Source organism: Phycodurus eques, chromosome 7 (genome assembly GCF_024500275.1).
Source record: "Phycodurus eques isolate BA_2022a chromosome 7, UOR_Pequ_1.1, whole genome shotgun sequence".
In the NCBI taxonomy this organism is placed as follows: Eukaryota; Metazoa; Chordata; class Actinopteri; order Syngnathiformes; family Syngnathidae; genus Phycodurus; species Phycodurus eques.
In genome coordinates this window covers 8,413,108-8,434,139 of record NC_084531.1, presented here as the reverse complement: position 1 = coordinate 8,434,139, position 21,032 = coordinate 8,413,108, and the positions used below count along the sequence as shown (strand labels likewise).

Sequence of the window (21,032 nt, the reverse complement as noted above, 5' to 3'; positions counted from 1 at the left end):
CATGTCATAAATCCATCCATCCATTTTCGAAAGTGCTTGTCATCATGAGGGTCATGCGTGAGCTGGAGTCTATCCTAGCTGAGTTTGGGCAAGAGGTGGGTAGATGCAGTGCAACCATTCCCACTCATGTTCACATCTACAGACAATTTAGAGTTGTTTCAAAGAGACACGTGCATTTTGATTCAAATTTGGGAGGAAATACCTGTAGAAAGAAAACATGCAAACTCCACACAAAAAGGCCTTAGCTGAGATTTGAATCCCGGACCTCAAAACTGTGAGGCAAATGTGCTAACCACTACATCACCGTATTTCCTTTACATGGTTTCCATGGGAGAAAATTTGCTTTGGAATCGCAGCAACTTGGAAGTCATTTGCACTGTGTGTCATGTTCTCTAGCAGCCAGTCCTGATAAACATTCCCTCTGACTCACTAATGTCAGACCCCTGGGCCAAATGTGCATACCACCTTTTTCCGAACCCCCCAAATCACAACATCAGCCGCACAAAGTGGAGTCTATCCACATCGCTATTTATGTACGTTACACTCTCTTAAGGAGCTCTGTACGTGCGTGTGTGTGTGTGTGTTTGCATTCAATTTTCCACATTTTCCAGAGGAGGACAGATAATTAAACTCCTCCTCCGTGGAAAAGGGAGGCAAATGAGAAACAGGAGCAATCCTCCCGACTCCCTGGCTCGTTCGCTCGCTAGCTCGGTCTGACGCTGACTCACATGTGAAGAATGTGGCGGGCTGACCCGAGAGTTATTAATATCTCTTTTCCTATCCTCTGTTAAGTTTCCTACACAGAAGCCGCGCGTTGTACCTTTAAGAATGAAACCAGCATGCCTCCCGCCCCTCATTTGGGCCTGTGAGTTACAGTCGGCCTGATGACTAAAGAACATGGCAAAAAATGTTTATATAAATAAATAAAAACTAGCCAATTCAGACTACTCATCCCCTACTCTTTTAAGGTTTTTTTTTTTTTTTTTTTTTTAAAGTAACTTACTGGTAACAATTGCCAAAACCTGTTGAAATGTCCAACAGTGTACTTTCTACTGCTTACTTTGTCAAAATGGGCTTGTTGCTCTTCTCAAATGCCGTGCCGTATCACAGGAGCTTTTACAACAAAAATTACATTTTTCCAAATGACAGGTTTCCAACTAACAGTGATGATAGCCACACTCTTTCCTTTTGTTTCTCGCCCATTTCTGCTCTTTGTATTATAATAATGTAACTACAGCGGACAGGGCAATCCGCTTCTTCCTCGACAATCGCGCTCGGTTGTTTGCGATTCAGTAGAAAATAATACAGTATACTGTAACTGGCGCCTCAAAATGTTGTTTCCTGATAAGAACACCAGAGTTGACAGTTTTTTTTTTAGTCATAGCAAGTTGCAACATGTGGTGGTGTCAATCACCTGGTGCGCGGGTGTGAGTCTCTGACTGAAATTTGTTTACAATTGTCCAGTTCAGGTGCGTTCGGCGGGCCTAAAGAGTATTTTGTAGTTGTTTATCACCTGCTGATTTCGAATTTCTCATTAGTCAGTTCACAGCGTTGACCAAGCTACGGGAACACATTTCGAGAGCATAAAAGTTGATCCAATAACATGCGATTTTGATTTCATTTATTTTTTTATTTTCTCAGTATGAAAACTATGTACATTCATTTGGTGTGCAGAGAATTGTTTTTTTTTTCAAAACAGGTTTGTATATAAATGACAGTGACATTTCATTTTTACTTTTGTACATTACAAATTCTAACTTTTTTATTTGTGTTTTTTTTATAACTTCTTTTTAAAAAAAAAAAAAAAAAAACTTTGTGAGTGCTATTGCCAAGTCTGCTTGTCAGATGGGAACAACTCGATAAATCTTCCTTGGAGCTTGTTACATAATCCTCCTGCTGAGTCACCAAAAACACAAAAGTGGTCCCAAAACAGATGTGCAGAACATCAGGGAACCCCATCTTACACACCTCCAAATCACCCCCGCACCCCAAAATAAGCGCAACAAAAGGAGGATCGTGCAACAAAATAGAATAAGAATAATAGAATAAGAATAATAGAATAAGAATAATAGAATAAGAATAATAATATAGAATAATACGCAACAGAATAAGGGCAACAAAAGGAGGATCTCCGTCCGTTGGCGTTCACGCGGGGAATTCCTCGCTGACAAGCTCTGGGGAAAGGAGAGGAGAGGAATGTGGGAGTGAAGTGAGCTCTGGTGGACGAAAGTATTGGGACGGCTCCACCCTCAGGAAGTGAACACTTTCAACGAGATGCTGCAGTTCCCCGTTCGAGTTCGTCACGAGAGTAGAGTGACCTCTGGTGGACATAAATAAATAAACACTAACTGGACAAAAGGTTAGAATGTAATACATAAAACTGATATCAGTGGGGGGCGGGGGCAAATACAATAAAAGTACGACAGAACACCAAACTGTCCCTCGGCCCTTCAATAATAAGTTAGCAGTCGCATTTTAGTGGCTTATGTATACCAGCCGAGTAACACGTTCCAGGACACGATGTACCTAAAGTAGCAGCCTGTGATGGAAAGAAAACCAAAATAGGAAGGTGAAATCTCCCACAGACCTTGAAGGCGGCATGGATTGGTATTGTGGATTGTGCTCAAACTTCAGTCTTTTAATTCGCGTTACTTCCCTCTTTGGAATAACAACTTGTTTTCACATAGATGTGTTTGTACTGGACCTTGTTGTATTTATGTGTACCACTGTGCATAAAATGACTCGTGAGAACCAAACAAAATTCCACACCTTCAATCTTTTTTTTTTTTTTTGGCTAGTTAAAATTGTGGCGAAAGCAAATTTCGCCACAATGTTCAGTAGTTCATTTCAAAAAGTGAAACTCGTGTAGATTCACTAGTGCACCCTGTGAAATATATTCAGTTTATAATTTTGATTTGCTTACAGCAAATGAAAACCCCAAATTCACTGTCACGAGAAATCTGGACATTACATAAACAAGAAATAAAATTGTTTTTAATCTAGATACTGCAATTGGCCTCCTGAAAAGCATTTTCATGGTTAATGACCCTATATAGGACTACTGCAATATGTGAACTGCCCTTCCAGATTAAAATTTTTTTCAGATCTACTTATATTTGATTCTCTGCCAAAATTATGTTTGCTAACAATGAAGTCTCTAATCATTAGGGGTATTGATTATGGTATCAGAACGTTAGTTAAAATGCATTGAAACAACACAATATAAAAATTTGCATTTTCTTCTCCCAATTTATTGAAACAGGTATTGTATATAATTGACAAAAACTTTTTTACTTCTGTAGATTTCAGTCTGTACTGTTTTACTTTTAAGTATATATATTTTCCTTTAAACAGTCTTTCTTTACCCAAATATTTGTACGTCTAAATAAGTAGGAAGTGTGAATACTTTGTCCATGTCTGAGTGTTGCTAAAGAGAAACGACAGAGAATCTTTCAACTTTTAGCATTTTTTTTATTCAACGTACAAACTTACCATTTTAAACACAGCTCCAAAATATGCTTTATTTTGGGACATTACAAACAGGGCGTTATCAAAAGTTAAGTCTGCGACAATGGTAACGTCTCACTTGTTGCTCAAGTACAAGTCGGAGCTCCTCATGGCGATGAGGCAAAACATCTCCTTGACCCTCTTCATCATGTCCACGATCTGCTGGCCCTCTTCACGAAGCACGTCCTGCACCACCTTCTTCTGTGTTGCGCTCAAAGAGATGGAGGCCCTCCCGGGGGCGGGGGCAGCTACAGGGGCATCCTTGTCCACCTGCGTCTTCTGGTACTCCATTTTCATCTTCACCTGCTTGATACAGATGTCCAAGTGCCTGAGTTGCTCCCCCATGGCCTGCAGATCCTTGCGCATGTCCTTCTCACTGTTGGACAGGATGGGCAGGCGGATCTGCTGGCCGGCCAGCACGCGTTTGACGCGCTCGGCCACGGCCTCCTGCCGGTACTTTGCGTCCTCGAACTTGTCAGCCAACCGCTCGGCCTCCTCGCGCAGGCTCTGGCGCTCCTCTCGGCACTGCGCCATCTCCTCCAGCTGCTTGGCCCTTTGGCCTCGCAGGAGCTTGACGCGCTTCTGGAGCTCCTCGCGTGCCATGTCCTGCTTCAGGATATACTCCTCACGGAACACCTGCGTGGCTCGACTTAGGAGCTGGAGGCGCTCCTGGGGTGAAGGCTCCCCGTCGCCAGCCTTAGGAAATAATGAGAATAATTCATTTTATTTTGGTTGCAGTGCTTTTCATTCAATGTCACGTTATGGCAGTGGTTTTCAAGTACCACCATATGACAAAAAAAAATTCATCCAAAACGAGGCAAGTTTTATTCCTAAAAATAGTTAAATAAAAATGGAAAAATACTTAAAATTAAATGCAAATGTATTGTAATCAAATATTCGATACAGCTTAACTGTAGTTGGCAGTTATTCCTGCACGTGCCACTAGAGGGAGCTAACATTCCAGTCGTGGTATCACACTGAGAATGACAAAAGAACTAGAAAAACTAGAAAATGCAATTTCTGTAAAAAGTGTGCGTGAATGACGAAGAGCTGAAGTTGTACTGAAATTCTGTGGAGTTAACTGAATTATACAACTGCAGAATGTAAGACTTGAAGTTGGAATGGTGTGGATTGGTCAAGAGATGCAGATGGAGGAGCTACGTAAAATATCCTAATTAGGGCTGCAGGCAAAATGAAAGGCGACGAGGAGAACTTTTCCGCTCATGTAAACAACATGGCAACTAAAAATATTTTGACACATTGTCCATTCTATTTTGGAGCTTGTGATGATCACAGGCTGACTTTGAGCCAGTCACAAAGAGTTGAGCCACGCTAGGAAGCCACGCAATTATGACAAAAATGATTTTAACTCCGCCATTTCCCTGCTTTTCAAATGTACGTACTGTCCCGAGTTTTATAGGCAATGTTATGTAGGATGGCTACATACATGTACATCCAACTGATACACTCTAAGGGCAAGTTAAATAAAACAAACGATGACTTATGGACAGATCCTTTCCAAAAAATTTGAATATCAAGGAAAGTTTATTTCCATAATTCCATTCACAAAGTTATAGATTCAGGGCCCACGATTTAAACAATTTCAAGTATATTTTTGTTAATTTTTACAACCCCAATTCCAATGAAGGTGGGACGTTGTGTTAAACATAAATAAAAACAGAATACAATGATTTGCAAATCATGTTCAACCTATATTTAATTGAATACACTACAAAGACAAGATATTTAATGTTCAAACTGATAAACTTGATTGTTTTTAGCAAATAATCATTCATTTAGAATTTTATGGCTGCAACGCGTTCTAAAAATGCTGGGACAGGTGACAAAAAAGACTGAGAAAGTTGAGGAATGCTCATCAAACACCTGTTTGGAACATCCCACAGGTGAACAGGCTAATTGGGAACAGGTGGGTGCCATGATTGGGTAGAAAAGGAGCTTCCCTGAATTGTTCAGTCATTCACAAGCAAAGATGGTGCGAGTGCGTGAGGAAATAGTCAAACAGTTTACGGACAATGTTCCTCAACGTACAATTGCAAGGAATTTAGGGATTTCATCATCTACGGTCCATAATATCATCAAAAGGTTCAGAGAATCTGGACAAAGCACTGCATGTAAGCGGCAAGGCCGAAAACCAACACTGAATGCCCGTGACCTTCGATCCCTCAGGCGGCACTGCATCAAAAACGGACATCAATGTGTAAAGGATATCACCACATGGGCTCAGGGACACTTCAGAAAACCAATGTCAGTAAATACAGTTCGGCGCTACATCCGTAAGTGCAACTTGAAACTCTACTATGCAAAGCAAAAGCCATTTATCAACAACACCCAGAAACGCCGCCGGGTTCTCTGGGCCCGAGCTCATCTAAGATGGACTGATGCAAAGTGGAAAAGTGTTCTGTGGTCCGACGAGTCCACATTTCAAATTGTTTTCGGAAATTGTGGACGTCGTATCCTCCGGGCCAAAGAGGAAAAGAACCATCTGTTATGGACCCAAAGTTCAAAATCCAGCATCGGTGATGGTATGGGGCTGTGCTAGTGCCAATGGCATGGGTAACTTGCACATCTGTGAAGGCACCATTAATGCTGAAAGGTACATACAGGTTTTGGAGCAACATATGCTGCCATCCAAGCAATGTCTTTTCATGGACGCCCCTCCTAAGACAATGCCAAACCACATTCTGCACGTGTTACAACAGCACGGCTTTGTAGTAAAAGAGTGCGGGTACTAGACTGGCCTGCCTGCAGTCCAGACCTGTCTCCCATTGAAAATGTGTGGTACATTATGAAGCGTAAACTATGACAACGGAGACCCCGGACTGTTGAACAGCTGAAACTGTACATCAAGCAAGAATGGGAAAGAATTCCACCTACAAAGCTTCAACAATTAGTGTCCTCAGTTCCCAAACGTTTATTGAATGTTGGTAAAAGAAAAGGTGGTAAACATGACCCTGTCCCCGCTTTTTTGCAACGTGTTGCAGCCATAAAATTCTAAATTAAGGATTATTAGCTAAAAACAAAGTTGATCAGTTTGAACATTAAATATCTTCTTTGTAGTGTATTCAATTAAATATAGGTTGAACATGATTTGCAAATCATTGTATTCTGTTTTTAATTTATGTTTAACACAATGTCCCAACTTCATTGGTAGTGAGGTTGTACATAATTTGGCTTTCCAGCTCATAAAACCCATGAAATTAGGAATTAAAAAAATAAAAATACTGTGAAGAAAATCAATCAAAGTATGTTACTTTCAAAACAATATGTTAATCTTCAATACTGGGAATCCCTTTGCTTTAATCACTGCCTGGATGCACCATGGCATTGAGGCAATCAGCCTGTGGCATTGCCTGGGAGTTATTGAAGCCCAGACTACCTTGATGCTTGCTGTCAGTTCTTCTTTGGTTTTGGTGCCACTCATTTTCCTTGTGACAATACCCCATAGATTCTCAAAGGGTTTAGATCTGGCGAGTTGGCTGGCCAGTCAAGCACTGTGATGGCATGGGCATCAAAGCGGGTTTTGGTGCTTCTGACGGTATGGGCTCAGAATGTCTTGTGTGCAAAAGCACGGAGAGAACAAGATGGGCTGCGGTCCTCCTTGCTGTCCCGAGTCAAGTGGTTGACCTCACAGAAAAACGGCTTGCTACTTGAAATTACCACAAAAGGAGGGAAAAAAACAAGACAATGTTGTTGATGCAGTTTGTTTTGCTGAAAGAAGTTAATAAAATTTCAATGTCGTCTTGTAATTTCAACCAAAGAATGAGTGGACTGTAGTGAGCTCACATTAAGCTATGCTAGTTACGTATTAGACAATCGGTCCATATCGAACTCAAGTACTGACGTGGAAAAATTTGCTTCAGTGAAACAACTGACCTACTTCACTGAAATTTTCAGTGTGCCTTGAGTGAATTGTATATAATCTAGTCTTTGAATAAACAGACCAGAAGAGCGGCAGAGATCAGTCCTTATAAACCCAGAGGTCTGTGGCTCAAACCCCATACCTCATGTCCTGAACTTTGTGAATATTTTGAAGTTGGAATGGTTTGGATCGGTAAAGAAATGCAAAAGAGTTCCATCCATCCATTTTCTGAGCCGCTTCTCCTCACTAGGGTCGCGGCCGTGCCGGAGCCAATCCCAGCTGTCATCGGGCAGGAGGCGGGGTACACCCTGAACTGGTTGCCAGCCAATCGCAGGGCACATACAAACAAACAACCATTCGCACTCACAGTCACACCTACGGGCAATTTAGAGTTTACAATTAATGCATGTTTTTGGGATGTGGGAGGAAACCGGAGTGCCCGGAGAAAACCCACGCAGGCACGGGGAGAACATGCAAACTCCACACAGGCGAGGCCGGGGATTGAACCCAGGTCCTCAGAACTGTGAGGCTGACGCTCTAACCAGTCGGCCACCGTGCCGCCTGCAAAAGAGTTAAATGTGTCAAATATCTCTTAATTTTGTAATTTGATTGAGAAAATTTTAGAATTTGTGGAATGTTCTAAATATTAACCATGTAATCCTGGATGAGCTAAAGTTTGAATTTGGAATGGGAAAGTGGGAACTTTTTCGCTTCGTTCACTTGAACGAGGTTTGTGTGTGCGCGTGCATGCGGTGGGGGGGAATTCTAGAAAAAGCTGAAATTTGGGAAACGTGTAAAGCAATTTCTCTTGCTGAATTTTGTGACAAAAAAAAATAAAAAAAACTTTAAATCTGTTGAGAAATGTCTAAGGAGAAGCACATCAAAAAACTGCTAATAAAAAATACTAATAAAATGCGTGCTGACTGAAACGTAAGCCTTGCCTTGAGCAGGAGCGGGTTGGTGGAGCCCCGCGCCAGGATGTTGCGGACATGCTGCTCGAAGGAGCTTCCGGCCAGGCCGCGCAGAGGAGAGCTGGCCGAGCCCGGGTTGGACTGGCTGCACAGCAACGGCGGCGAGGGAGCCCGGATGGAGCTGAGCAAAGGCAGCAGGATGCACTCGTAGGCGGCGCTCACGCAGATCATGGTGGCTCCCAGCGAGAGGTCCGACACGATGAGGAAGCCTCGCACCGGGGCAGAGCGGCTGGCGGCGAGGGGCCGGGTGCACACGATGTGCTCCACCGCGCAACGTCGCTCGGCCGCCAGCTCGGGCAGACCGTCCCTGTCTTCGTCGCCCGCCCGCAGGAATGTCTGCAGCTTGTCCACCCAGATGAGACCCACGCTGTGGACGCCCGCCTCGTGGGTGCAATGGTAGCGCTGCGGGCACAGCGCGTCCCGGTGCAGCCGGATGGGGCAGGTGAAGTCCAACTCATCCTCGGTGTCGTCGCCCGCCGCCGACGCCACCTTGAGGGTGAGCTCCAGCTCCACGCACTCGAACACGTAGAGGGCCGGCACCCCGCCTGTTATCCACCTAAGGTTGCAAAATGGCGGGAATTGTCAAAGTTGCAAACTTTCCACGGGAATTATTTGATGCCGCTATGGACAACACCCCCAAAAAATACTTTTTTGGGGGTGTTGGGCGGCAATGTGACCACCAACAACAAAATTTTATCTACAATTAACGGGACTAAACCAGGAATTTACTAATTTGATGGAATTTTCAAAGTTAGAAACTTTCCATGGGAATTAACAGGAATAAACCAGGAATTTACTAAACCAGGAATTTACTAAATTGACAGTGTGCTATTAATAGGGAACTCAAATATAGTTGGGAAAAATATATTTTCCACTGTCCTGACTAAACCAACCCTATTTGCTTACGACAAAACAAAATACCCTCACCCTCAAGGTTTCCAAAATTCCCTAATTTTAATTTACTGTGGAAATTTACGAAAATTCACTGTGAAATTTTCCACCCTTTCTAGATATTAATCTTAAATCTAAATGTTAAATGTAAATATAAATAAAGCTAAATCTAAATGTTAAATGTTCAATATATAGCTAAATGTTAAATCTAAATGTTAAATGTGCTATGGCAAAATGACAAAATATAGTCTATATACTCTTTTATTTTATTATGCCATATATTATATCCCATAGTTTTGTGTGTGATGATTTTATGACTTCAATAGTCCTTTGTTCTTGTGTGGCCTAGTATCTAAATTGTCGAGCAGTCCGCTCTGTCATACTAGTGGCTGGGTTAGGGTTAGATATGTAAAGTTGATAAATATTGTTGTAAACATGCAGGAAAGTGACTCTCGAAAAGTCACACCATTTTTAAACACAGTTTGAAGTTAAATGTGACAAAATGTTATTTTCAGAGCGAGCCGCTTTACAAATGGCACCCCATAGATGTTCTCTAAATATGAAATCTTTCCATGAATTGACCTTGAACATTTCCAAAACTCCTGAGCTGAACTTTGACTAGTTTTTCGAGTACTGTTCCACCCCTTTGCAAGCCCTATCTACAGTATTGCCACACCTGGGCTCCGCGTCGTCGTCGTCCGACTCCAGCACCACGCAGTGGTACAGCATGCCCGTCTCCGTGGCGATGACCAGGATGCGGGGCACGCAGGGCAGGCAGAGGATGGCGCAGGCGTCGTAGCCGTAGTTGTCCTCAGCAGCGGGGTACATGGGCAGGGGGCCCACGCGCTTCCCCACGCTCACCGTGGTCACCCGGCTGGTGTGGCACAGGTACGTCTCGCCGTTCTCGTAGAGGATGTAGAGCGGGTAGACGGGCCTCTCCCTCACGGAGGACACCGGGCCGAAGTCGAAGGCTACGGCGACCTCCCCCAGGGAGGCCGCGTAGGAGCGGGCCGGCACCTGCACGCTGCTGTCGTCATCGCACTGCGACACGGGCACCACTTTGACAGGAGCCTGGGGGGCCTTCAAGCCGTAAAAGCGTATGGTGTTGTCGGACGTGAGCAGTACCAGGAGCGGCTCCCCGGTCTCGCTCGGGTACCAGGCCGCCTGGCGGAGACTCACCGACGGCGAGCTGGTGAAGAAGCGCTCGGCCACCGGGGTGGTCTTGCAGTTGACGAGGCTGCGCCCGCCCTCGAACTCGGACCTTTTGCCCCAACGCTGCGGGAGCTCCAGCACCGAGGCGCCCCGCTCGCCCACTAGCGCTACGTGGCCCTGCGTGGGGCTGAGAAGGAGCTGGCACACCGGGAAGCGAGGAGGGTTGATACACATCAGCGTCTGGAAGCTCCCACCGTCTTGCTCCTCCGCCGTGTTCAACTGGCGCAGACTCGTCGTGTAAAACACGCGGTCCGCGTCGTCCCACAAGAAGAAGTCGCCGCCCAAGCAAAAGATAAGATTCTTTGCGACCGCTCGCTCGGACGTCATGGGCTCCGAGCCCAACTTGTCGCGTATTTTCTTGAAAATGTCGTGGTTTGCTAAACCGCTGAGCCAACGGTCTGAGCCGAACGCCGCCATCTTGAGCAATCGGCAAAGAGGATGGGCGCTCCGCTCTATGGCGCTCCGCCATAGACTTCAAATAGATGCCGCTTTTTGAGCCGGTTGGCCCGCGCGGCGACACGTCAGTGCGTCCGCCATATTTGATGTGTCATATCAATGGACTGAACTTGATAAAGCGCTTTAAAAAAAAAGTGCGGTACACTAGATCGAACGATAAAACACAATCAATCATAATAATAAAACAAACAAAGCGTAGAAAGACACTACATTTACTGTGTTACATTTATGTAATATCTGAACTCTGGCCGTTCAGGGTGATTGGCGGTTGTGACGTTGTGGCTATTTTTAAAAATTATTATTTAACTAAATAAATTTTCGCAGAGTAATGTAGTGGATTAACAGTTACATATGGAAGGTTTCCTCAGCATGCACCTTGCATTTAGAAGAGACACAGCTGCCCTGGCATCACATTCAGTCTTTATTTGCCTTACAGACTACAATAAAAAGAACAGCTATGTCATCTTTGTCCACCTCAAAATCTCCACATACCAGCCTACGTGATCTCCACTTCGTACTTTTGCTGTTTCACAAGTGTATACAGTGTTAATTTAAGACCATTTCTTGTGGCTGAATTATTCTTAATTTGTTATTTTAAAAAGATGTAATTTATTATTGCTTGAGTGATATTAGGTAGGTAATGTATGAATTTGCAAATTCATATATATTCTTTGGTGTAGTTGATATGGTGTGATTAAAAAGTAAATAAATCAGAAGTTATTCACCAATTTGACCTTCATGCTGTTTTTTCCCCACCACGAAATACTTACTCTTATTCAAATTGTAATTTGGAGGACTATTTTATTTTACTTTAATTTGCGTCAAGTGAAGTAACAGTACTCTTGCTTGAGCAAAATTCTCCCTCTCCAACTTTTGGCCACTCTACTAATCTCTTCGATCAAAATGTAAAAGTTAATTGCTCTCCGTCCGTCCATCCATCCATCCATCCATCCAACCATCCAACCATCCATTTTCTACCGCTTATCTGAGGTCAGGCCGCGGGGGCAGTAGCTTTAGCAGGGACGCCCAGACTTCCCCCTCCCCAGCCACTTCATCCAGCTCTTCCCGGGGGATCCCGAGGCGTTCCCATGCCAGGCGGTGGACGTCGTCTCTCCAGCGTGTCCTGGGTCGTCCCCGGTGTCTCCTCCCGGTGGGACGTGCCTGGAACACCACACCCGGGAGGCATCCGAATCAGATGCCCCAGCCACCTCATCTGGCTCCTCTTAATTGCTCTCATTCATCCTTTACATACACACACAGTTTTCACGCGCGTTTCCATTTCCTTCTACCTAATGTATGTAACGCTCTTACCGCAATGTGAAATATTTAAATATGAAATATGTATGTGAGTAAACATTTATAATCCTCAGATAATCGTCAAATACAATCAAAAATCATTGCTAAATGGTAATCTCGTGAGATCTGGCTTTGAGTGGAAAATGGCTGAAACATCTCCAAGCACGATGCATTCGCATTTCCTCATTAAATACGGCGGCGATGTTGACGTCCGATTCTAGCTGAGCCGATTGTGGTGACTGCCTATTGTTGCCTATGCGAATACTTCCTGATTTTACGACATACGTCAGTCGTATGACGTCGGCCGGGGTCGTGCTGTAATTTGCAGAATCACTATGGCGTTGAGGGAGACTGCGGGGCTCTACGAGACGCTGAAAGCCGAGTGGAACAAGAAAAGCCCAAATCTTACTAAATGCGGCGAACTACTCACTAAACTCAAGGTAGAGGTCTACGCCTAAACGCTATTTTCACACAATTTGAGTTAAACCCGGAGCACCTACTGTTTTGTCGGCTACCACCTCACTAGCTCGGTTTGGGTTAGCTGTCGCGGGGCCAAGTTTGCTAATTTAGCAATAAGGCGGTGTGATTATTTAGGATTTTATTTTATTTTATTTTTTCTCTCAGCAATAACGTCCAGCCTCAACGAGTCAAGTAGTGTCTGTTTCTTAAGTTATACAGCTAGAATTAGTGTAAAACGCACCACGAGTGTTGTACTTAGTGTTGTAATTTTTGCCATTTGTCTGTGTAATATCACGTTTACGTTCGGCAACTGTCATTCAAAATATTCACATGGACGCCATTTTGTGTCTGAAGTTTCTCTCGTGTTTATGTATTGGTCGAAACAATTTTTCAATGTGAGCCTTTATTGACTCTTTTATATAATCTGTGTGTGTGTGTATATATAACGCTACTTGCTAGCATGTTATGTTTAAGACATATTTTGATATACATATTTATATATCACTGTCAACATGCCTGCAACCCTAGTGAGGATAAGCAGTGGATGTTGTACTTACCACGTATTACACTAAATGTACAAATATTGCTGTAATATTTATGTTACATTAAAAACATCCTCACGTGATGAATATCTTCCCATTTATTGTATATCAAATTATATTTTTTTACCACGTCGTAGGTGTCGTTACTGGAGCTGAACTTTCTACCCACAAGCGACTCCACGTTCACCAAACAGCAGCTAATATTAGCCCGTGAGTACTTTCCGATGATTAACACCCGTAACTATTAATAAATTCACATTCATACTGAACGTGGCTTTTTTTCAGGTGATGTTCTCGAAATTGGAGCCCTGTGGAGCATCCTGAAAAAAGACATCCCCTCCTTTGAGCGATACATGGCCCAGCTCAAGTGCTACTACTTTGACTACAAGTAATGTTTTTTTATTTTATTTTTTGAGTCATTGGGAATCACTGCCGTTGATTAATATTTTTATTATATTTATTATTTCCTGTGGTTTTGCCGCTCAGGGAGGAGCTACCGGAAGCGGCCTACATGCACCAGATTCTGGGACTCAATCTGCTCTTCCTACTCTCACAAAACCGCGTATCCGAGTTCCACACGGAGCTGGAACGTCTGAGTGCGCGCGACATTCAGACTAATGTGTACATCAGGCATCCCGTGTCCTTAGAACAGGTAAAATGCAGCTTTTCATATGGATGCTGATAAAATATCTCCACAGATATGTGAAAGACTCATTGCCAGTTATAGAAAACGCTGGATTTCAGTTGTTGTTGCTGAGGATAGCGCAACCAGTTATTCGGTTTAGAGAGCCATTACTTTCTCATACAGGGCCAGCTAACTTTGAATTTTTTTTTTTCCTTATTAAATGAAATCACTATTCAAAACAGCATTGTAAGTTTACTTGGATTATATTTGTCTGATGTTTACATTTGTTTGATGATCTGAAACATTAAAGAGGAGAAACTGCAAAAATATAAGAATTTGAGAAGGGGGCAAATACTTTTTCCTGGCACTGTACATTCGATCCAACCGTTACACAAATGTAAAAGTTTGTTTACTTTTGGTTTGAGTGGTTAGGGATGGTGGGATTACATCGTGACTTTTCTTTTCCCAACTACTGTACTTTTTTAGCCATAACTAGTTAACGCGACCTCAAGCGGTTTCATTGTATGATAGAAACAAAGAAGTACCTCACATGCAAATCTCTCTCATTTAGCACACTGCTGCTGCCCGCACAGTCGGCGGTCCAAGTGATTTGACAATCATGGCGGAGAGCGTGAAACAGTCAAATGCCGCTGCATTTCTCAAGGTTAATGTTGACAATGCAAGTTATTACAAGTGCAACCAATCATTCAAATGTAGGTGCGGGGGGCACACACACACACACACACACAAGCAACCTTAACAAACATTTAATATAAGTGCATCGCATTCAAGTGGAGCAATGCAGCATTTTCAATTGGCTAACCGCGAGACCTCCCGGAAGCCGAGGCAGCGAAAGATGAACTATCGCTGCCTTGTCTTCGAGCATCTACACCACTGTTTTCTAGTGCAATAATTATTTGTTTATATAATCAGAGGTGCCAGGTGTTTCGATTTGGCCGTATTTTGTTCTGGGCAGCTCCCATGTGTTGTGACATTACAATGAATTTGAAAATTGTCCGCGATCCGGAGAGGACGAGATGAAATGCGCGGTTGTGTAAATAACTTAAGTTTGCTTGTTAGCGAGCAAGGTGCTGTGTGTTTATTTAAAAAAAAAAATATATATATATATATATATATATATATATATATATATATATATATATATATATATATATATATATATATATCTTCAAGCCTGTCTGATGTGCGGCTGGCTAGCGACGAGCTGCTATTGTGGCTAACATAGCGCTCCACGAAACATCATTAATCATTGCCTCTATGGCGGCGAATAAGATACAATTCTGACAAGGGTTGTGATCATGAAAGGAGGATCAGGAGTAATTAACAGGAGAATACGAGCCATGCTAAACCGGCGCTAACCTATCGTTAATGTCATGAAGCAAACACTGGAATTTGTCAAATTAATTAACAAGGTATCGCATATGTCAGCCAAGCGTAGGGGCCTCTTAGATTAAAAGTATATTAATGCAGAGTATATTAAATATTTTAAATCAACATTGTTATTGTTTTGTACACCCTGGACTGGGGCCCAGCCACGCGCAGTGCACATATATACAAACAAGCATTGACACTGTTCAGGACCAACTAGTGATGTTATTTGTAGAAAGAGATATGATGATATGACATGATGATCATGTTAAATGACGATATGACGTGATGATCATGTTCTTCTCTGGCCGTCTGTTCCAGTATTTAATGGAGGGAAGCTACAACAAAGTGTTCCTGGCCAAAGGCAACATCCCGGCTGAGAGCTACACCTTCTTCATTGACATCCTACTCGACACAATTCGGTAAAGAACCCCATGGTTACCACGGCGACTAGTTTTCTCATTTCTTTCAGTCCACTCTGGAGGAGAGAAGTAGTACAAGTCCAGTGGTACCTTGACTTACGAGTGCCCCAACTTGAGAGGTTTTTTTTTTCAGTTCCGACCTGTCGCTTGGGAAATTTATTAAATGGAACAAACGGTCAAACACACAAATAGAAAATAAAAACACTTGCTAGAAGCTTTGAGCAGACAGTGGCCTCATTTCAGTATTTACAACTTCCTAGTTCCTCGCTCCTCTGTTTACATACTAACTCCTCGCACCAGAGATTTCATCAAGGAGTGAGGATATTGACAGAGGAGCAAGGTGTGAGGAGGTCTGGAAAAATTGAGAAAATCGTTCCTCCATGACGTGAGTTCATGGGGATGTTTGCTAAGGTTGACGACACGTCATTGATGCGTGTCATAAATGACCTGTTTGCGTGGCTCAATTATTACCATCACCACAAATGTCCACTTTATGCTTTATATTTAAAGTGGGATAAATTGTCAAATAATAATCTCCACTGTTACTCTTGACAACTTTGCCAATGCAAAGATAACCCTGATTGGTCCATCGAAGTCAGTCTCCACCCCCCACCGCCACGCACACAGAGCGTATTTGGAGTGACTCATAAATATGTAAAGTGTTGGTGTCACACTGAAATAAAATAATAATAAAAAAATTAATTAAAAAAAGTACTACCAACAAAATGTTTTTATTTTCCATATGTAGCCAAAGGCCTTTGACAAAATGACAGCCTATTATACGAACTGAAATCCTCGGTTAGGCGTACAGAGTAACCATGAGCCAGCCTAATTTTTGTCATTTTGGTATCAAATGCTGTCCCAAATAGAAGAGACACACAGCAAAATATGTAAATTAAATCTAAAATAACCATTTAATTTGAAGTTCTGCTCAGTTTTTACGAGACACCCATTTTCATACGTCACCATCGAGGAGCTCTAAGACTTCTGCATAGGATACATCAGACATCCCACGATTGAAGCTAGCCCGTGGAAGCTCCTCGATGGACGTTTAAGACAATTGAGATGCTCCTTAATAGAGAGGCGTAACAGAAACCTCCGTTTTGCTTTCAGTCTTAATTAAGAAACTTGAGATGAGGCCATTGTGTGAGCAAAATTGTAGATAAAAAAAAAAATTGTAGATATGAACACTAGATACGCCGTCGCGCTGTAGCTGCCCGGGGAACAGACGTGCCTACGTGGCAGCCATGTTGGGGTGGTCGACGTTCCCATCGACGTTCCCATCGAAGGCAGTGCATGGACATTGAAATAACTTGTGCATTTCTCAACCGATTTAACGAGGCTTACTATTGGTGTTGTACCAAGTACCGATACCAGGACCATACTGAGGTGTTTTGATGTATAAAAAATAAATAGCATGGTAAAAAAAAAATTTTGTAGCAGTAGTTTAAAAGGAAAAAAAAAACCTTATGTGAGAGAACTAAATTTATATAGTGTCTTAAAGGCCAGTACCCAAAAAGCCGACACCCAATGACTGCCTGTCTTCCGTTCAGTTGTGTGCGTGCGACTGTGTGGGAGCTGGGGTAATGAAGTGCGGACAAGTTAGCACACGTTAGCCACCGGGACGCAATCTCAGAGTCTGCAGCTCACGAGGGTATGTGAGCAAAGTCAGTGTTATTGGCAGCGAATTCTCCTATGCTGTTAGGGAAACTCTGCATTCGATGCACATGAGAGTCAGTGTTTTCGGCAGGAGATTGATAACATCGTTAGCATGAGACAACTTAGCGCGCCGCACGGAAGCCCAGTTTGGAGTGCGTCATACAGGCTGCACTTGTTGTCAGAGACCACTCCGGAAATCAGGGAGTTTGAGAAGAATAAAAATCCACCCGAAATCAAAAGGAAAACCACTTATCCAAGTGGAGCCAAAAGGTCCACTTTTTGAGTGTCGTGGCTCCATACGCAATGAAAAACTGCACTGCACTGAGTGGGTGCACAATGTATTGTTTACAATGAGAAATCAAATGCAGTCAAATATGGTATAAGAATACTTCCCACTAAAAGCTTGAAATACACAATATTAAGTATGAGTAAAGTACATATAAATATACTAATAGAAATAATATCGTCATGGAAAAAATATTAGACCCCTTGTTTCTACAGTTTCTTGTTGGTTTTTTAATGCCAGGTGCAACTAAGAGGTACCTTTATTTGGACCAATATAATGATGACAATGAAAATAGCTCAAAAGTTTATTAGAGCTGCTATTTGGCTCAAGCTGTTTTCCATGGTTTTCTTGATAACCACAATTATATTTAATAACACAATTAAGCTTATGTATACTTCAGGTCAAATGTTTTTAGTGGTACCAACTATAATAATGAAAAATAAATTCAAGAAAACAGGGTGGTCTAATATTTTTTTCATGACTGTATATATCTAATCATACATATACTTTATGTAGATTTACAAGTTTATATACATTCAAACACACATTCATCATAATAATACAGGCATTGATCTAATTATTTTAAAAATGAGTAAGAATGGGCTAATTCTATTACATAACTTTTCAAGTTTATTGTAATGTTTTGAATTAATAAAAAATAAATATAAAAGTATTTGAAGTTGTTTTGTCAGTTTTCATTTCACTGCTTTAACTGATGTTTAAAGTTTTTGCCGTGATATCGGTTTAGTACCGGTATCAAGGTACTTTATGCGGGTATAGTATAAGTCCAAATTTTGGTATCGTGATACCAGTAATTACTATTTTGTCAACACCAGAGTGTATGCTATTAAAGCACAACATTTGGAGAAAAAACCCAAAACGTTTTTACATGTGAAAGGGACTCCCTGTTTCCTTGTCGTAATTGTACGGCGTTTTATGCAATCGTATGCAGCACAATGTATTGGCATCCTTGGTCTTTTTTTATCTTGCCGTCCAGGCACATAGATTCTGCTGCCGACTTTGACCTCGCTAGCTTAGCGTCGCTGTGGGCACGGAGCTCAAAATGGGCGTGTCAGATCAACCTACACATATCTGGGGGGAAAATGGACAAGCAGAGGTGGAGTCAGAGCACCTGATGTCACTCATTAGGCCACGGCCATTTAAAGGCCACACACGAGTCCAGTGGAGGACTTTCAGCTTCATTACACTAAATAAAAACTTTTATTTCTTCTTATCTTTTGTTTCATTATGTATTTATAGTTTACAGTACTATTTTCTTTATATTACAAACAAAAAAACTGTTTTGGGGATGGAATGGATTAATGGCATTTCAATTCACTTCGTTGGGGAAAATGGATAACGAGTAAATTGAGTTACGAGCTTGGTCACAGGCCGATTTAAATGCGTAAATCAAGGTATGACTGTAATATGAAGAGGATGATGAAAGTGTGACTGTGTGATTTGTGCAGTGACGAGATCGCCGGCTGTATCGAGAAAGCCTACGAACAGATTCAGTTCACAGAGGCCACACGTGTGCTTTTCTTCACATCGTCCAAAAAGATGACAGAGTACGCCAAGAAGGTACCGATCGCGCTTTGAATCATATAAAAACACACAAATACAAAGTGAGCACACTCACAAAGAGCTGCTGTCGACCACAACTCACACCCTGACGCTCACATGCAGACTAAGTGGCCAACCCAGCTCCTGATGTCCCTCACTAGGCCACGCCCTTAAAGGCATACATCCAACGCACAAAGTGAACCCCTGTAGAGTTTTATTTTCTGAGAAACTCATCTATTTACTGTTTAAAAACCGTGGCACAAGCTGAAATGTGTGATGCTGTTGTTTTTCAGCGCGGGTGGAGCCTGAACGCCGCCGGCTGCTACTCGTTCAGCAGTCAGCAACAGCGCACGGAGGAGGTCAGCATCCCGTCCACGGAGTTGGCGCAGCAGGTCATCGAGTACGCCAGGCAGCTGGAGATGATCGTGTGACCCCAACAGGCTCACGCCATCCAGGATACACACTTTCAGATTACTATTACCTTTGTTTTTTCTTTTTTTTGTACCCCCAAACTTGCCCAGATTTACCGTCTTTCTACGATGACACACATGATGTCGTCCATCTTGTAAAAGTCAAACAGAACTAACTCCCAGTTGTAATTAAATGATTAAAAATGAAAAATGTTTACTCATGTTTTTCTTTCATTTGATGCCACTGCTGTATTTTTAAAGCCACAGGTTAGAATTTAAAGCTGGAACAAGAGAGAAGTGACTCATTAAGGAACATCAAAAAGTACAATCCCACCATGATTTCATCCATCCAACCATTTCCTTAGCCGCTTCTCCTCACAAGGGTCGTGGGAGTGCTGGAGCCTATTCCAGCTATCTTCGGGCAGCAGGCGGGGTACACCCTGAACTGGCTGCCAGCCAATCGCAGGGCACATAAACAAACAACCATTCACTCTCACTTTCACACCTACGGGCAATTCAGAGTCTTCAATGAACCTAGCATGCATGTTTTTGGGATGTGGGAGGAAACAGGAGTGCCCGGAGAAAACCCATGCAGGCACGGGGAGAACATGCAAACTTCACACAGGCGGGGCTGGGGATTACACCCTGGTCCTCAGAACTGTGAGGCAAATGCTCTAAACAGTCTCTCACGTGCCCCCCCCCCCCACTATGATTAACTATCTCAAATCAAGGCAAAATGCTTGCTTGTGTGCCAAAAAAATATTCTCTTACCAGATAGCTTTTCTGTGAGTTTTTTTCTTAAGATATATATTTATTAATGGTTATGAGTAAGTTTATTTGAAAATCCCAGAATTTTGTAGGTGACGGTCGTATGAATGCACTAGTTTTTTTTGCAATGAAGAGTATATTGACATTAGGTTGTCCTTAGGGGTCGATGTGCTCGTCCAATAATAGAAGGCTCCTGCTGTCTTGTCCTTCGAATGGCTGCAGTGAGAGTTCTTACTGACGCTGGAATTGCTTGTTTGTGGGTTTTGTCAGGGTACTCCAGCTCCCTCCCACATTCCACAAACATGCCTGTTAGTTTCATTGAAGACTGCAAATTGTCAATAGGCATGAATGTGAACACTATGTGACCTGTGATTGGCTGGTGAGGAAAAAGCACGTCTGAGGAAATGAAAGATGGAAGGAACAAAGGCAGAAAAGTGACAGATGTATGGATGAAAGAATGGACAAAGGAAGGAGGCATGAATAAAATCGAGGGCATGAAGGCAGGGAGGATGGTGTAAAAGGAGGCGATAGAAGGCATGCATTAATTAAAAAGGAGATCTGAAGGAATGAACAAATGAAGGAAGGCAGAAAAGTAACAGAAGGAAGTAATAAAAAGTAAAAATAAAGGCAGGTCTCAGGGAAGGAAGGAGTCAATGAGGAAGGCAGAAATTTGGTTTCAGCAAAGAAATGAATCGT

General features: G+C 42.6%; 2 protein-coding genes across 3 annotated transcripts; one reads left to right on the top strand and one right to left on the bottom strand.

The window, feature by feature from the left end:
- Positions 1-3,459: 3,459 nt before the first annotated feature.
- On the bottom strand, positions 3,460-10,900 carry nup88 (nucleoporin 88). Its single transcript, XM_061681271.1, has 3 exons — positions 9,926-10,900; positions 8,329-8,914; positions 3,460-4,203 (listed from the first exon to the last, which is right to left on the bottom strand). The coding sequence occupies exons 1-3, from the start codon at positions 10,876-10,878 to the stop codon at positions 3,583-3,585; spliced, it is 2,160 nt and encodes a 719-aa protein (XP_061537255.1). The 5' UTR covers positions 10,879-10,900; the 3' UTR covers positions 3,460-3,582.
- Positions 10,901-12,498: 1,598 nt separating this feature from the next.
- On the top strand, positions 12,499-19,769 carry psmd8 (proteasome 26S subunit, non-ATPase 8). 2 transcript variants are annotated; one of them, XM_061682520.1, is made up of 8 exons: positions 12,499-12,653; positions 13,352-13,424; positions 13,500-13,602; positions 13,701-13,866; positions 14,411-14,503; positions 15,550-15,650; positions 19,065-19,176; positions 19,452-19,769. In XM_061682520.1, exons 1-8 carry the CDS (start codon positions 12,549-12,551, stop codon positions 19,587-19,589), a joined length of 891 nt encoding a protein of 296 aa, XP_061538504.1. In that variant the 5' UTR covers positions 12,499-12,548; the 3' UTR covers positions 19,590-19,769. The 2 variants fall into 2 exon arrangements, with proteins under 2 accessions (XP_061538504.1, XP_061538505.1); XM_061682521.1 differs by lacking the exon at positions 14,411-14,503 and having other exon boundaries at positions 12,504-12,653.
- Positions 19,770-21,032: the final 1,263 nt, after the last annotated feature.

Coding starts and splice junctions, on each gene's coding strand:
- psmd8 (XM_061682520.1), top strand. CDS start 12,549: ATGGCGTTGAGGGAGACTGCGGGGCTCTACGAGACGCTGAAAGCCGAG. Junction 13,425..13,499: donor ACAGCAGCTAATATTAGCCC/GTGAGTACTTTC, acceptor GCTTTTTTTCAG/GTGATGTTCTCGAAATTGGA. Junction 13,603..13,700: donor TGCTACTACTTTGACTACAA/GTAATGTTTTTT, acceptor TTTGCCGCTCAG/GGAGGAGCTACCGGAAGCGG.
- nup88 (XM_061681271.1), bottom strand. CDS start 10,878: ATGGCGGCGTTCGGCTCAGACCGTTGGCTCAGCGGTTTAGCAAACCAC. Junction 8,915..9,925: donor GACGACGACGCGGAGCCCAG/GTGTGGCAATAC, acceptor TTGCAACCTTAG/GTGGATAACAGGCGGGGTGC. Junction 4,204..8,328: donor CCAACCCGCTCCTGCTCAAG/GCAAGGCTTACG, acceptor TTATTTCCTAAG/GCTGGCGACGGGGAGCCTTC.